This window comes from Idiotropiscis lumnitzeri, chromosome 3, assembly GCF_059441095.1.
Source record: "Idiotropiscis lumnitzeri isolate Australia: NSW breed Sydney's pygmy pipehorse chromosome 3, RoL_Ilum_1.0, whole genome shotgun sequence".
In the NCBI taxonomy this organism is placed as follows: domain Eukaryota; kingdom Metazoa; phylum Chordata; class Actinopteri; order Syngnathiformes; family Syngnathidae; genus Idiotropiscis; species Idiotropiscis lumnitzeri.
The window spans coordinates 13066625-13083466 of NC_142393.1; the positions used below are offsets into that span (position 1 = coordinate 13066625).

General features: G+C 41.2%; 1 protein-coding gene across 1 annotated transcript; it reads left to right on the top strand.

The window, feature by feature from the left end:
* The first annotated feature begins 2 nt into the window (after positions 1–2).
* apeh2 (acylaminoacyl-peptide hydrolase 2) lies at positions 3–9281 on the top strand. Its single transcript, XM_088290674.1, has 21 exons — positions 3–326; positions 1749–1884; positions 2205–2280; positions 2360–2435; positions 2723–2820; positions 2936–3070; positions 3163–3254; positions 3405–3442; positions 3854–3975; positions 4050–4110; positions 4311–4405; positions 5252–5303; positions 5394–5497; positions 5694–5826; positions 5927–6010; positions 6121–6201; positions 6690–6778; positions 6850–7043; positions 7115–7217; positions 7874–7980; positions 8325–9281. Exons 1-21 carry the CDS (start codon positions 209–211, stop codon positions 8422–8424), a joined length of 2094 nt encoding a protein of 697 aa, XP_088146800.1. The 5' UTR covers positions 3–208; the 3' UTR covers positions 8425–9281.
* Positions 9282–16842: the final 7561 nt, after the last annotated feature.

Genomic DNA, 16842 nt, shown 5'->3' on the forward strand with positions numbered 1-16842 from the left:
CCTAGTAAACATGGAGCTGCTGAAGACATAAATAGAACCGCAGTGGATAAATGCTCATAGTTTTATGGACTTTAAATTCTATAGGTCACCGTAATTGTACCGAGTCTTGTCGATTATTTCATGCCCGTGTCAGCTCAATGTTTGTAAACGAGAAAGGGGAAACGTTGTTCATGTCGTGTTGTTTAGTGTGACGTTTGTAGTACCACACATGGAGGCCAGACAAGTTACGCGCGTGTACGGAGAAGTCAGCTCTCTCCCCGCGCCGGTGTCTGCTGAAGTACGTCAACAACTGCAAGCAGACATTCGTGTCATCACAGTGAATGCAGGTACACTCACTTTGAACAGCCACCTCATTACGAACACTTGTTCACTGCAACACAGGGCGTCCTCGGTAGGTTCTGACGATACGGATCCGATTTACGACAAGCTGACAGTCCGAGGTTACGAACGAATTGAATACTAGCTAGTTAAATGCGTCGTAACGCGGGACAAGGACGCATGCTCAGTTAGTTCACTGTCTACAAACAGATAGGCGCTAGTTTATTATAACTGCACCATCAGTGTTACCAAGTTAGCGATCTGATATTGTTCTAGTAACGACTTTTTAATTCATTCAAGTGGCTATTATTCCAAGAGGGACTTGTGAGTCAGGGGCGTACCCAGAAGTCTTTCAGTTCGTAGCTAGGGTGACAACATTTTACTGAAGGGTGGCCATAAGTGCGGGGACAAATACACGTGCATTTGCATGCTTTTGAGACTGCCTGTAAATGAGAAGTCATAGTTTCTCATTCCATGTACAGTCAGGTTTTCATGAAAAATATGTTCACAAACTTTCTCAACACACCCACAATATACACAGTATCAAGTCCAAGGGAAAATTAAATTAATGCGTTATTATCCATTACGTTGCTCATAGTGATCAATTGCCACTGACAGCCAACCCCATTTTGTATATGTTATATCTAAAAAATCTCTGTTAATTCTTCATAATTCTCGTTTTTTCATGTTTGTATAATGAATTTGTATACGTAAACATGTGTTTTCAGACGTATTTCTTGAAACCATGACTGTGGATGGTATGATCAACAATGACTTATCAGCTTTGTTGTTTGTTTGCTATGTGTGAAAGTAATGATTTTGATTGACATTGGTGGAAAGAATCAAATGTTCTTCACTAAAGACAAGTTCTTTAAGAGTTTCCATTGAGGCCAAAGACAATCCTTTAAATATACTTTTAATATAAATGTTCTGACAGAGTATCAAGTTTTCTGACCATACTGCATCCATGTGAAAATGGCCGGAAAACCACAGGTATCAAAACGTTTCTCTAGCTGTTGGCTGGCTATGGCTTCCCCTGGCCACCACGTAGCTCTGCCCCTGTTGTGATTTAACTTACCGCTATCAAACTGGCAACATTGGCTGAATTATATTCACATTGTTTTCTATATGACAAGTAATTGGCGGAAGGCAAGCAATGGCTTTGAACATTGTCAAAGATTACCCACTTTTGACCTGAGGTCTGTGCTTCCAAGTGGAAAATATTCTGCTGAGATGAATCAGAAATCTTATTTTGGTGATAGAATTCTGAGATTTTATTTTAAGACCTTGCCACCCAGCCCCTAAAAAGGCCTCTTCCGAATGACATCCACTCTGCTCTTACATATGGTTGAAATGTATTTTTTAAAATAATGTGTTGACTTGTTTCTCCTGGTCCGGTGCACTACTAATAGCTTGACATACATTTTCAGGGTGGAGTCAGACTGATGCGGTGAGAGCTTCCAGACTTTGTTACTCGCAACAGTGGACTCTGTTCTCAACCCCCAGAGACCAGCAGAACATCAGGATTGTCGTTCCGCCAGGGCCATGTGTGCCCTTGTCTGGAGAGTCAGTGCACACACAGCCACGCACACACACAAACACGCTACTCCTGTATTTCATTTATATATTGCATAGTACATTATTATTCTGCACCAGTGTGATCGTCTGGTGATTAGCACGTCTGCCCGATAGTTTTGAGGTTGAAACCTGTGTGACGTTCGCATGTTCTCCCCGTGCTTGTGTGCTTATCTTCTGTGGAGAGTAATAATTAAAAACAGAACGGAATTTGCCATGAAGTCTTTATATACAGAGTCACTTCACCTTTTTACACCACTGTTATTGTAACCCTCCACTTCAGTGAAAAATGTGGGTTTCTCCCTTTATAGGTTGCTAAGTAGTCTTTCACCCATTGGTGGTTTGAAAGCTGTGGTCCGAGACACGAGTTGTCACCAACTGCTGGAGGTGAGCATGTCACATGGTCTTCTCTGCATATTTTGTTCATCAAATCAGGAATGTGTTAACACTGTTTGCAATTTTGTAGATTTGGGACCATCATGGCCTCAGGAAATGCCTCAACCTGACTGCCCTCAACATACATGGCAGCGTGTACGATGATGGTGAGACAGATGCAAACTACTGTAGTTAGTTACAGTATGTTTTATAGCCTTTTATGATGGCAAACGATTCCATAATAAAATATTCAAAATTTAAGTCTGTTCAAAGGGGAATTTGTTTTGAAAGAAGACCAATTTAAAGTTAGTCTAGCGTCACGGACTGGTTTATGTTTGCTGTATACTTTGAGGGACAGCTGTAACTCTTGTACGGATTTATTATTTATTACATAACTGTAATAGCAATGAAGCATCATGTGCGTGTTTTTTTTTTTGTGTGTGTGTGACCTCAGCTCAGTTTGGCGGTCTGTCATGGTCCGAGTGTGAGAGCAAGCTTCTCTACGTAGCTGAGAAGATCAAAAACACTCATGAGGACTCTTCATGGGGGAAGGTTTTTTGACACACAAACACCCCCCCCCACACACACATGCACGTTGAGACACGCGCACACACACACGTTGAGACACGCAATGACATTTAATCCCATCTTGCATATGTCCAAACAGGACAGGAGTGTGTACTGTGAGGACTGGGGCGAGGCTCTGACCAACAAGAGCACTCCGCTCATTTGTGTGGTCAGCCTACTCAGTGGATCAGTGGATGTGTTGACAGGAATCCCTGCTGACATCTCACCAGGACAGGTGAACACAGGCTTCTCTCTCCAGCTATCATGGCCTGCTGTGCTTGCTATTTGTATGTTGATTATGTGTGTGTCTGTCTTGATCTCCTCAAGGCTCGCTGGGCTCCAGGAAGCCAGTCAGTGTTTTTTATTGGTTGGTACCATGAACCCTTCAGACTGGGACTTAAATTCTGCTCCAATCGCAGGTTAGAGAGGAGTTTCATGTTAAGTTGTGTTTATGTTGGTAATAACCGATCAAGTGTTTTCACATTACTCAGGCTGAAACCAAAACCCAGTCTCGACCAAGTGGGCCACATAATGCACATTCACTAATATATTGCATTTCATTCTTGCAGGTCAGCTTTGTTCCAACTCCACATGGATGGTCATTGTGGTGAGTCACTTAAGTCACCATTTGCCTAATGTATTGCGTAACAGATATATCGGGACTGTCAGGTAGAAACCTACCTTTTCCAAATTTGGTCACATTCTTTCACAAATCCATTCACCATTGGTCAGTCTCCACATGGGTCAGCTAATTTTACAAATTGACCAATTAAAGTGTTGAAAATGACTTGCTCTCCTTGACAACACAATGTTAATGGCTCAGCAAAATTTAAAAAAAATTTTTTGTCCCTGGAAAATTTGAACTGTAATGAGAAATTTCAAACTGAATTAAGCTTTTTAGATATGATACTGAAAATTTGAGTCGGATTACTGGGCTTCTCTGGAGGGTCTAAATTTTGAAAGTACGGGCTGTAGTATAACATTTCAGATTGTCCAAAATGTACATTTTCTAAAACAGAGCGCTTGACGGGGGACAACCTATCCGTGTCTTGTCCCAGGCTGAGTCCGGATGGGTCCATGCTGATCTACCTGCAGGGACAGGTTTTTGGGCCGCACAGTCAATGCCTCAGTCTTCAGCAGGTACCTGTATAATGTACTGTACAGTATTTGTGTATGTTTGTTCAAATACTTACCGAATTTCTGATCTTCCACAGTTGGACCTAAAAACTAGGGAGACATCCACATTGTTGGATGTTGTGCATAGGCCTCAGAGTGGTAAGTGCTATTGGGTATTTTTTACCCTCAAGATTCTGGCGATTGCTTATGATATGTTATGCTATATCATCATATATTCAATGCTCTTGATTGATGTATTTTTTGGGCGTTTCGGCTGTGTGACATGAAATTAGAATCACCGTATGAAATTTAAACAGTCCACAGAAAAGTCCACATTTAAAAATAGGCTTTTGCTCTAGATGGCTTTGCTGGTGTTTATGAAGCCCTGCCCTCCAGCTGTTGGTCTGTAGATGGTCAGAAAGTTGTGTTCAGCAGCGCCTGTCAAAACCGCAAGGTAAAATATGCTTATGGTCATTAACATTCCCGTTAAATTGGGACTATAAACTGCAACTTTTTTTCCTCATCTTTCACCTTTGCGGCTCAAGCATTAAGCACTTATTTTAAGATGTTCCTTATTCCAGGACTGTCACAATCTTTTCTATTCTTTGCTTCTCGTCAAGTCACCAAAACCATTTAATTTAACTCACTCCCAGCTGAGAAAAAAAATTATCTTTGACGTCTTTAGCCGTCAATGGTAGTAAAAAAGAAAAATTATCTTTGACGTCTTTAGCCGTCTATGGTAGTAAATGAGTTAATATTGTCTTAAGAGTTAACTGTTCATGTTTTAAAATCAAATGCGCTCATTTTGAAGCATTCGGCTCAGCATATGATATTTTCGATTGTGTTTTTGTTTTGCTTTTGTGCTCTTACCACTCGGTTTTCCTTTTTTTTTCTTTCCATTCTGCCGTTTCAAGACATGCAATATTTAGTTTGACATATCTCTAATAGTTCTCTAAATGAGAGGCAAAATGTTCTTCCCTCAAGCTTTTCGGTTGTTTTTTTTTTAATTGCACTATAAACAAAAAAGAATTAAACATGATGTAAGTGAACACCCAATGCGAACAAATAATTGAAGAGACCATAGATGGACTAACAACAATTAGCATTGTTATTTCTATTATTTTGGCCCAGAAAACAATTGTTACTTAAACAACACAATAACAAATGCAAATAGAATGTAGAACAGTATTTACAGATCTATATTCTTTCAGCTCTTTGGAAACAATTGCTGGAGTTTAGCCTTTAGTTTTAGTTTCCTGACTGTCTACTTCTTGACATCATCGATCAACTCGTCTTTCAGGATCTCTTCATGGTGGACAGAGGGTCAAAGAAAGTCTTCTCCCTTTCTAATGGTAAGTCCTTCCTCTCACCAAGACTGTATTTAACCAATCTAACCAAGTTTTTTTGTCTCACAACTTTTTTCACCACTGCGGCCATTTTAGGCTTGTCTGATGCTACCAAGATATATGGCAGCTGGAAGATACTGACCATCCAGAATGACCTGATGGTCGTGTGTTGCTCCAGCCCCAACACACCACCAACCATGGTTAGAGCATGCACAGACGAGAACATATACTTTACACTTGCCACATCATAAAATGCACCTGCGGAATTTAATTGGGTCCGTTAAAGTTGCGTTATCAAATCTGTCTGACAATATGACGTTAATAATGTTCTGTTTTGTGTGTGTGTGAGGGGGTGCGTGCGTGGGTGTGTGTGTGTGTGTGTGTGTGTGTGTGTAGCTGGTAGGTTTCCTCCCTTCAGTAAGTGAAGCTGTGACCTGGCACCAACTCCAAGAGCCCATTATGACCTTTGACTTCCCGTGGTCTGTTCTAGAAGTTGAGCCTCTACCAGAAGAGGACAACAAAACCTATCGTGAGATTGACACTCACATAGAAATGAACCCTATTTTTTTATTTTTCTTTGGAAAGGGTCTGCTTTAAATTTTGTGCTTGTTGCAATCACTTGTCCTTAGCTGGGTTAAAGTTTGGAGCGGTCCTGGTTAAACCAGGAGGTACTCTCCCTGGAGCCCTGACACCGCTTGTGGTCTTCATCCATGGTAGGTCTAATAAGGATTTACTGAACTTTACTTTATTTTCTTCTTATTGATTTTGTTTGACAGGCTGCCCGAAAAGCTTCAGATGGTTTAAGGCGCAATGTCTCCCACAGGTGGGCCACACTCCCAGTTTGCTGCAGAGTGGAACACCACAACCGCCGGGCTTGTCTCTCTCGGCTTTGCTGTGCTCATGGGTGGGAGACAGTTAAAAACAATCTTTTTTATACTGTAGATATTTTTGAAAAGAAAAACGTCCTACCGTGTGATTTTGTGTATATGATAAATATTCATGGTTGACATTTTTTTTAATTTTATATCAAAGATAAATTTAGAGTTGTTGGGAGGAGAAAATTGTTAAATTGATCAAATCAGGTTTGATTTGGGGTCAGAAGCAGATCTGATGCAGATTTTGCGTTTGACAGCAATTTAAATCGAAAAATAAAATTGTAATCTTCAGTGCCTTATGTACATGTGAATCACGTGGCATCAATCAAGTTGTATTTTGTGTTAAAGATGAATCTCGATAAATTTGGACCTTTCTCTGCTGTTCAGAGCCTTGTTCACTCTATAGGATCATATTAGCTAATTAATCTTTGAAGCCTTGCTATAATTCTGTGTTCTCTGTGTGCTCTCGTCTGTAAGAAAGATTATTTAATGACATCTTCTGCTTGTTTTTTCACAGTAAACTACCGCGGCTCGACAGGCTTTGGCCAGGACAGCATTCTGTCCCTCATCGGTCACATAGGAAGCCAAGATGTTAAAGATGTCCAGGTAACTACCTACTAAACCCAAAATGTTCCTTCCTACCTCCCTACCGTATCTAATTGCTGTCTTCTGCCCAGAGGGCCGTGCTTGCTGCGTTGCACAGTCACACAACTCTTGACCCCAGTCGCGTGGCTGTAATTGGAGGTTCCCACGGCGGCTTCCTGTCCTGTCACCTGGTGGCTCAGTACCCAGAGTTCTACAAGGCGTGTGCAGCCAGAAATCCTGTTATCAATGCTGCCACCTTGCTGGGCACCAGTGACATTGTGGACTGGTGAGACTGGCATCTTACTTTGGCTCCCCAACTTTCAGCATTTGAACTGTTTAACTGTCCCCCCTACCCAGGCGTTACACTTGTGTAGGCTTTCAGTACTCATACAACCAGACACCCACTGCAGACGCATTGGCTGCCATGTTGGAGAAGTCGCCCATTATTCATGCTGCTCAGGTCAGATTACACATATATGTATGTGTTCCCTGGTCAAATGTGGAGTCACCGCCACGCCTCAATGCTCACGCTTCACTTCACTAGTTCATGGGCTATATATTAACTAGCTCTAAGCACAAACCTGTCCCTTAACCCTCTGTAAGTCCACCTCGACCTTAACCCCTTGTGCATTAATTTCATTGTTCAACAACAAGCTATTGTGGGCCAGATGTGAACTTTTAATTTGCAATTTAAAAGCTGTCTCCTTGCGCCCGCCTCAAGATTCCAGCATGAGCATCGAGGTTTGGAAGTTACTCAACACTGTACACATACGTACCTCATGAGTCTGACTGACCACGCTTTGGGTGCATAAATGGTTATTTTATACTGAAACACATTACCATTGTAAGTGCAAAGAGAGTTTCTGAAATCAAACCAGCCTGTAAAGGAAAGTAGTGTAATTTTCCTAGTATGAAGCGACCCAAGTGGACAAGAGTTTAATGCCTTGCTCAAGAGCAACATCGTCTCCCATTTGAAATTTGACTGTACTGTTATGAGAAATAAGGCTGACAGTTAGTTGGACTGATCAGTGAGCACACAGCCTACATTGGTTATCAGAACGTTTGTCATGGGCCAACAACATGTTAAAACAACAGAATATGTTTGATTTGATGTAGATCAAGGCTCCAGTGCTTTTGATGCTGGGAGGCAGAGACAGACGAGTATCTCCCTATCAAGGTCTGGAGCTCTATAAAGTGCTCAAGAGTCGGGCGTCACCTGTCAGGTACAACAATGAATGCATCACAACCTCACACACAGCACACCGTGTCGCCCAGACTCGTTCTTGAATGTTCTTTTAATACAAAAAAAACTGAGGGTCATAGCTGAAAGAAAGAAAAAGGGGAAAACTGTTAGAATTTAATGCGGAAGAGTCTGTTGCAGGAAAATGTGGTAATTACATGAATAAAGGTACAAAAAAATGACAAAAGCCTAAATTCATGAAAGAAGTCAAGATTTTACTAAAATGAATAAATGAATTTATTTGAATTTTTATTTTATTTTCATTGCGGCTGTCGTATTCCATGTTTTGGTTTTCAGTGGTGATCGTTGTTGTATTCGTCTTTTCAGGTTATTGTGGTTTGCTGAAGATGGACACTCCCTCTCCAGAGTGGACACACAAGCCCAGTGCTTTCTCAACATAGCATTATGGCTGCACCAGTACCTCTAAAGGCCTCTACACACCAATCCGACGTCAGCCGTCGTGGCCAACGTCGGAGCGGAAATGAAAGAAGAACACGCCGCAAAGACGCCAACTACTGCGGCCCTTTTGCGCATGCGTGAGAAGTACTACCCCTCCATGCCATCGGCAGCGATAGTCAATGCGTAGCCTTTGACTGCGATGTCGAATAACGGCGGTCTTTCGTGAACGATAGCTTTGACCCAAAATCCGCGTTCCCTAATCGTGGAAGCGTTCAAAAATATGCTCCGAGCATGCTTCACTCAAACCGTTCTGTAATTAATAACCAAAGTGACTTTGGTTATTCAGAGTGCCTCAAAATAAAGAGTGCCGGAGCCGAGTACGCCAGGCAGAACAGATGCTGATTGGTTCCTAACGTAGGCTGCGTTTGGAAAGTAACTGGTAGGCAGCGCCCTCTGCCTCTCAAAAAAAAACACACACACCTTGTTGTGGCGTGAGGAAGCCGTGTCCTAAAATAGTTATATAACCCATATTCGTTACCATGATTCTTATTGTTCTTCTCTTGGTGGTTGGCAAATACTTTTGGTGCATTACCACTGGTGGAAAGAATGTGGTGGGATTGCGCAGAAAGTCAGCACGATTAGGGAATGAGGATTTTAGGTACCAGGCTGAGCTCTAATTCTAATATCTATAAGTTGCACCTGAGTATTCAGTCGCAAGAGCAGCCAAACTATGAAATAAAAAAAGGGCAACTATAGTCTCAAAAATATGACACTGTTTCCATTATTGCCATATATTGTGGCGTGTTACTGTATTAGTTCATCAAAGAGGTATTCATGTAATTGAAGAATTAAAATGTCTCATCCAAATAATAAATTTTACATGAACGTTTTACCCCCTTTTTTTGTTTTAATCTCAGCTATAACTGCTCAAACGTTTGCCCACCCTTTGTACTCATTTTCTCGACTGCCATAGACGTGTAGTTTCTACAGTGCCAAGCAGAGGGCATCCTCTTTCTGTCTTGACAGTTTTCCCACTTGTGCAAATGCAACCCTTTACGACTGCATGCTGGATCTCTTGAAGGAAATCAAATGTGTTACTAACGCAAGCACGCCTGAGAAAATGTGCAAGTTAAAGTGACAAAACAGAAGCTTGCTGGCATTGCTGGAGTTGTCAAGCAGTGCTTTTCAACTGGTGGACAAAGAGCCAAAAGTGGGTCAGGGACAGTACTTAAAAAGTAAAAGGAGTTCTCAGAGAAAAGCTCAATTTTTATAATTATTATTAATTAACATTAACTCAACATTTAACAAGTAGATATTGTTGCCTATTGTTCATTGATGATTGAATTATCCATAGATGTGTGTGACCAGTCAAGGGCGTACCCTGCCACACGCCTGATGTCGACTCTGACAGGCTCCATCTCACCTATGACACTAATGAGGAAAAAGTCTGTTGAAAATAAGTGGGAGGGAAGGGAATGATTGCATGTATTTGTTGGGTCAAACAATGCGGTCACGACTGTGATTGTGGCCTTGGATAATTCCCCTCAACTTTCCATTCTTGATTCTTCGTTACTGGAAATGAGAAGTTGTCATCTGCACACAAAGAAATTTCTCTTCCAGACATTGTTTCTTGGACACACTGGGTGGAAGTCAAGGAGCTATCAGGATTGATTAAAATTATTAAATGAAAATTTCTCACTCTTATATTCTTGCCATGAGTTGAACATTACACAGGCCATTCCGTGCAGCGCCGTGGCCGAAGTAGTGAGGACCTATCAAGTCATATAGTTTCATATTTTTCTGCCACTTGTTGCAGTACACGAAGCCACCTCCAGAGGGCCTATATGTAGGCATTAAATTAGATAGTCGGTCATTTCTTTATTTGTCAGTCAATCACGTCATTGTGGACACAGCCGTACAATATACTCTTGACAATTTTCAGCCAATTCCAATGGAGAGGAAGTTTACCTTAAAGAGCTCACCACGTCACGTGACTAATCCCCGCGTGTATTTGTTTACGCAGCCAAATTGCTAGGCCCGTAGTTGCTGCAGTTTATCAGTCAATATTCTGCCCAAGTAAACTCGCGTTTCAAAAAGAACACAATGAGTGGACAGGTTGGATTATCACGGATGCACCATGAGTGCTTTTCCCAGTTAATTTCCACGGCAGATGCAAATGGTGAGTCCTTGCGATCGTACAAAGGTTCAGAAGGTTACAATGACAACGTTTAAATTACGGGCTCGTGTGGATTTAGAATTGCATGACTATAATCTTTGAGAAGCATACTAGCAAGAGCAAGCAGGCTGCCTCGGAGCGAGGGCTGGCTGGCAGCAGAGTTGAGTGACCCATCCGAGCCCCGGTGCTATGACTTAATTGGGTCTTCTTTTGGTGCCTTGTTGAAATCTCGCCCTTCTTTTGCTCCCTTGTCTACCTTTGTTAAGGTGTGGCCATGGCTCAAATCAGTGACAAGTTTTCTAGTCTGCCAAAATGGCCATGTTTGTATTTGGCGCAGGGCATTGTGGGATGCGTGATGCTAACCCGACTGAGCGGCAAATAATTGCGTGTTTGAAGATTGCGAATGTTATTTTGACGTCAGAGTTCACCAGGGTTTGTTCAATGTCGCAAATGTTTGCCAAGAGTTTTAGTGATTTTTCTTGTCGCTAGGGAATTCTGAACATGTTATTTGATGGTTGAGAAGGTAAAGGTGGCCCTTGCTTATGGCCTACACCACGTTATGTGGCCTCAACTGCCGCTGCGGCCTCATGAGGTCACAGTCATGTGGGTGAGGATGATGTCATTTCGGGATGCTGGTGGGATGAGCGGTATGGAGACTGTGCTGACGAAGAAGCCAAAGGAAAGAAAAAGTGACTCAATGGTGACGGACAGAGGGAGACGTTCAGCACGGCCTTCCGTGGTATTCGGCTGTGTGGGCTGAGGCTCTGAGACGAAGCATTGTTCCAAACCCGAGACGAGGCGCATGCTGGTGCTTACTCTCGCCGCATGTAGGAGGAAGACAAAGACAGGAAAGACTGCATGTGTGATTTTTGGACATAAGGATACAAAGGACCTCTTGGTGTCAGATTGTTCTGCAGCTTCCTGTCTGTAAATGGCTGCATAGGAAGAATGGTATAGTACTATAAATATTTCATATAATAGACCGTGGAGATGACAAGGTTTCAGTTCTAATAACATTGTGAGTGAAAACCTTTTTTTTATGCCTTTTAATGGGAATTATTTTTACATTTGACCATGGATCAGTGGCAATTTTAGTCGGGCCAAGCGAAGCAGTTCTCCATCAGAGACAGCAGATGGCACCGTTGTTTAATTTTTAAATGCTATTTGAGAGTAAATGAACGTTAAAAAAAGGGAAACCATATATATATAAATGAATAAAATATGAAATGAGGCAAAAATCCACCTCTTTCAAGACATACCGACTTAACGGTCTGAAACACTTTGAAAGCTAAAAAGTAACCAGCGCTGCAATGAGTTTTATTGGACGTGCAGAGTTTTAGCATGAGCTAAAAAAAAATAACTTTTGATCTGATTGCTTGAATGATTGCTTAGTGATGTTGTCGACATGGGAGTAATTTGTGGTTGGCGGTGGGTCCTCTGCATTACACGCGCCGCGTAAAAAGATCCACACACTCGGAAATATGCTCCAAGCGCACTGGTTCACTCCAACAGTTCAGAATTTCACTGCCACATAAAACGGAGTGCTGGTGCTCGCACTAGGCGCTCCAGCTGGGAACACTGAGGGGCAGTGCTTCAGGCCGCCCAGATGGAAACAGTTCAAGGACGGTCCGCTGATTGTTTTAGAACATGGGCTGCGATTGGAAATTAAAGCGAGGGGAGCTTGCTGTGTCTCTCACTCTCAGAGTAGTGCAAGGGCGTCAGAGTGAATTTCCGACAGTGCCCTTAACCTCTGTCTTGAAATGTTGAATAAGTAGTCAGAAATTGTGGACTCACGACAGGGTGTTTGCTACTAGTGCTAGTTAGTCACTGAGCTTCCCTTGTAGTCACAGAGCAATCGCCACTGGTCTAGAACCCTGTTTCTTATCTAATGAAATACTATTTTTCAGGCGGAAAAATAAGTGCTCAATGTATTTTTTATCTAATTAAGTTATTTAGCCTTATTAATGCCCCGAGTTGCTCTTCTCCTATTGGATGAGAATGCACATTTGCGGTTACATCATTTTCAAACTTTGATTAAAGCATACAATTCAATGTGAATTTATTGCACGTCTTTTCACATCGACAATATTCTTTTCATTATATTGTGCAGCCCTAATCTAAATTATGCTATGATAGATAGATAGATAGATCGATCGATAGGTAGGTAGGAAGGAAGGAAGGACATGTCCTGGGAAAAGAGAACGTTTGGCCACCCTCCGATAGATAGATCGAAAATATGATGACATTTTTGATGGGGCTTGAACTTCTTTCGCAGTTTTTCTCAGCCACCTCCAGCTCCACTCCAAGTCATCATTTAACAAAATTGGTACTTGCCAATGTCTCCCTTTCATGAGTTATAAACCACCCCCTCAAAACAGACAAATTTCAGTAAATAAAAATGACACAGCTAATAGTGAATTGAATTTCCTTGAAGAGGAGTTCACAACTCTGTCAGCTACATGGTAGCAAATACTAACGATAAGCAGTTCATGCTATCAGTGTTACTTGTGTTAGCTTCTGAGAATAATGTTTTATTCAGATAAGTTTTCGATGTGGTGTGGAGTATATGTGTGAAGCACGGTTCAGAAAGGCCATTGGTCAGCTTGGTGATGAAGTGTTAAAGGAAAGAACATTTTCTGCTCTGAAGGTTCTCCCAAACATCACCAGAAGCCCCCCCCCCCAGTCTCACCAACAAATGTGGGAAGAATTTAGTTTGCTGCTGTTTTTTGGGGGGAAAAATGAAAAATCACCAAATTTAGCCACCATGTAGTTAAATTAGCAACACTGAGTCACATGCCATTGTTCCGCCTCTGGGTCATCATGGAAAAGCAAAGCAATTTGAGTGTGACAAGCAGATGTGAAATTTTCTGCAATTATTTGTATCTTGACAGGAGAGTGCCACATACTTGTTTTTAAGACAAGTTTTCAAATGTAGTTTTATTTATGACCCAAGGGTTAGGGCCAGCAACAGTTAGAAATGTAAAAGCCTATTGCGCAAGCTTTTATAACTCAGATTAAGAACAAAAAAAAATTATCTAAAAAAAAAACACTATGGGGGACAAAAAGACTTTCAAATCAGCATGAAAACTATGTTTGCGTATACATAACGCTATCTCGAATTAAAATGTGCTCTTGACCCGTGTTATTATCCCCATCATTTCTGTCCAACAATCTGATGTCATCGTGGCCATTACATCATACAATTAGAAAAAAACCGAGTGGACCGAAAATCTTTTGCGGACTACCTCATGAGAGAAAATTCACACATCTAGGATGAAAGTGAGAGAAAAATCACAGTAAATGCAAGCTGATTTGAACTTGCAACCACGTGCACATTACTCTGTCCATGGACAGTTTTATTGATAATTTCTTGCATCGCCGATATTAAAAGCAGTATTCACATGACGGATTAATCAAATTGTCAACCACTATGTCCCAACTTCTGCACCGTTCCAAGACGTCCTTCTGCCTCCCAGCACTTTTACATGTTCACGTGTGTGTTTAAGAAAAAAACTCAAGTTTGATTAGGATTTGTGGCAACAGGAAATACAGTACATCAGAATCTGGTAAAAATCAATGTCGAGCTTTATTGCCATGATGTTTTCCCATGATCCCTTTAGACCCTCTTCCTGCCCTCAAGCCGCGTTTCATTTCACCGCTAAGCTTTGTTTGGTATGTACACAGCGCATCGATGGGCCTGCACGCAGCTTGGGGTGCCTGCGGGGGTGGTGGTGGGAGTTGCTGGATTGTATCATCTCCCTTTTGATTTAGTGACTTTTGGAGGAAGTTTGGACAGTGCGATCTCCGCTCAGGAAGGGACAGGGAGGCACTCTTTTCCGAGTCACTTTGTTCTTGGGTTCACTCTTTGTTCTTAGTTTGGGAAAGGGACGGATTGTAATTCTTTCACTGCTGTGATTCCTAGCCAGTGAATTGTGAGAGATCATCACAACTAATCAGTCTATTGTTGCCGGTGACGTTTCGTGACAGGCAGAACAATTACGTGCTCTTCCACTAGATGGCAGAAGGGAAAAGTCATTTGTGAGTACATTGAGACAAGCTCATCAGTATTTCAGTATGTATACCTTTTGTGCATTTTTTTCCTTTGCTACTGCATACACTAGATAGCTTGCATTTTGTTTGGTGTCCCACTTGAATTCATTTTGATATGGTATCGGCAAAAAGTCTAGATTTTGTCAAGTGTGCGATTTTAAATTCCGCTGTCAACCTTCTTTCAAAAGGGAATCACAGTTTTAGAAACGTGAAAAGCTTTTCTGCTTCTGGCCCAGATTGACTCCATTTTATGGAAGGAACCATAAATTCTAAGAAAAAAAAAAATCACAATTAATAAAATGTCCAGAATCTCCTGCCTCCAGTCAGGGTCTTGAAGCTTGGACTGAAATGGATTAAGCAACAAGACAATGAACAAAAGCATTCCAGCTAAACTACAAAGGAACAGCTTCAGTGAAAAATGATTCATAGTCTGATTGGTGCAATCCAAACCTTAATCCAATTGAAAATGTAACAAGACCTGAAGAAATTGGTCCACACCAGAGGTCATTCACACCTCTTAACTGTTTGAGTTCTGAAAGGAGGAATGCTACTAATCAAAGGAGCTGATATATTTAACCACATATAAAGAAAAGAAAAACCAACATGAGTGTGTATGTATTTATATTTGTGTGTCTAATGTTTATGTCTTGTCCAACATTGCTCCATAAAATTGAATTGACTTGACTCGAATAGGGGCGCACAGTTGAGTACTGGTTAACACTTCTGACTCCTAGTTCTCGGGTGCAGTGTTCAAATCTTGGCTCCGGCCTTTTTGGAGTATCTCCTGTGACTGCGTAAACCCATGTGGAATTTCCATTTTCATTTTGTGTCAGTAGTACGAGACACAGAACCAAACAAGTGAAAGATTTTGCTGCTTTGTTATTCTTGCGAATGTGAATGGAATCCGTGAACGCTTATACTAGAATCTTAGCCCAAGTTGCATCATGGGTATAAGGATGCACATGAACGTGACAAAGGCCAGATGCCGGCGCACCAACTGGAGGGTATTAGTGTGTGAACTAAGATCGCTCCCACCCTTCCCAAAGTCCCTCGATCTGCTACATGTATATACTGTTGTCTTAGGTCATAACGCTCTTGCATGAACATAAAAGAACTTCAACATGCCAAACTTGTGCATGCCGTCGTCCTCAGTGGAAAATTTGCTTTGATTTACTTTGGCTTTTGTGCAAAGCAAGATCTTTCTGTCCACCTAGTCCTCAGAACCTAGTGATAGATACAACTAGAAACAATGTAAAAAGACCGGCAACAAAGGGACTTGATCCCAAGACAGGAATTATTAATTAATTAACGCAAATATGTTAAAAAAAATGCAAATGAGTGCAATCAACACTGGAAAAAAAGATCCATATGGGATTGCACATGATTGAAATGTGGTTAACCTTTGTAATTTCCCCATGTTTTCCTAAAAATAATCAAATGATAGGCATCAGTTTCACTACTTTTAATCTTGTGCAACCAAAAATCCAGCACTTTTTTCAGTGCATTCATAAAGTTTATAGAGAATATGCAAATATTCTTGATAAGCGTGCTGCGCGTGTCACATTGTGAAACTACAGTTTTTATTCTTGATTTTGTAAGAATTGTAATGCTCTCAAATTAGCAGAAAACAAATTCTTTGAGTTAATCAAGAGTATTTTTGCGATGACTAAATATTGTTTTCTCCTTGGATGGAAAATGTTGTACCTTACCTTCCCCCGGTGAACTCAATGATTCCAATTTCTAGCATCTACCCTGGTATGGATTGCATTTCAATTGGAATTAGGGTTGGGTGAGTGATTAATTGATGTTGGTGATCTGAATTTATTTGTTGGGGTTATTTAAAAAAAAAAAGAGAAAAAGCAAGCATCTTTTATAATCCCGCTGACATGCACTACTCGCACTAACAAGCTCCCTGCAAACAATTTACAAAAGAACAGGCAGTGTTGCTAAATTAGCAATCTGTTTGCGACTATTTTCCAAATAAGCGACTTTAATTCAAGTCAAGATCGGCGACCAGTAAATTCTGAGGAGAAAATTTCAATTTTTTTTTTATTTGCATGTGTGTGTCAGCATATGTTAATGATAGAAACTCGGCATGTTTTGACTTTCATCCCAAATTCTTACATTATTGTTGTATGTGTAAAACCAAAGACCGCCATTTGTTCTTAATTTCCCTTCCATTCCCTCAATTTGTGAACATGCTTCTCGATACTTCGACAC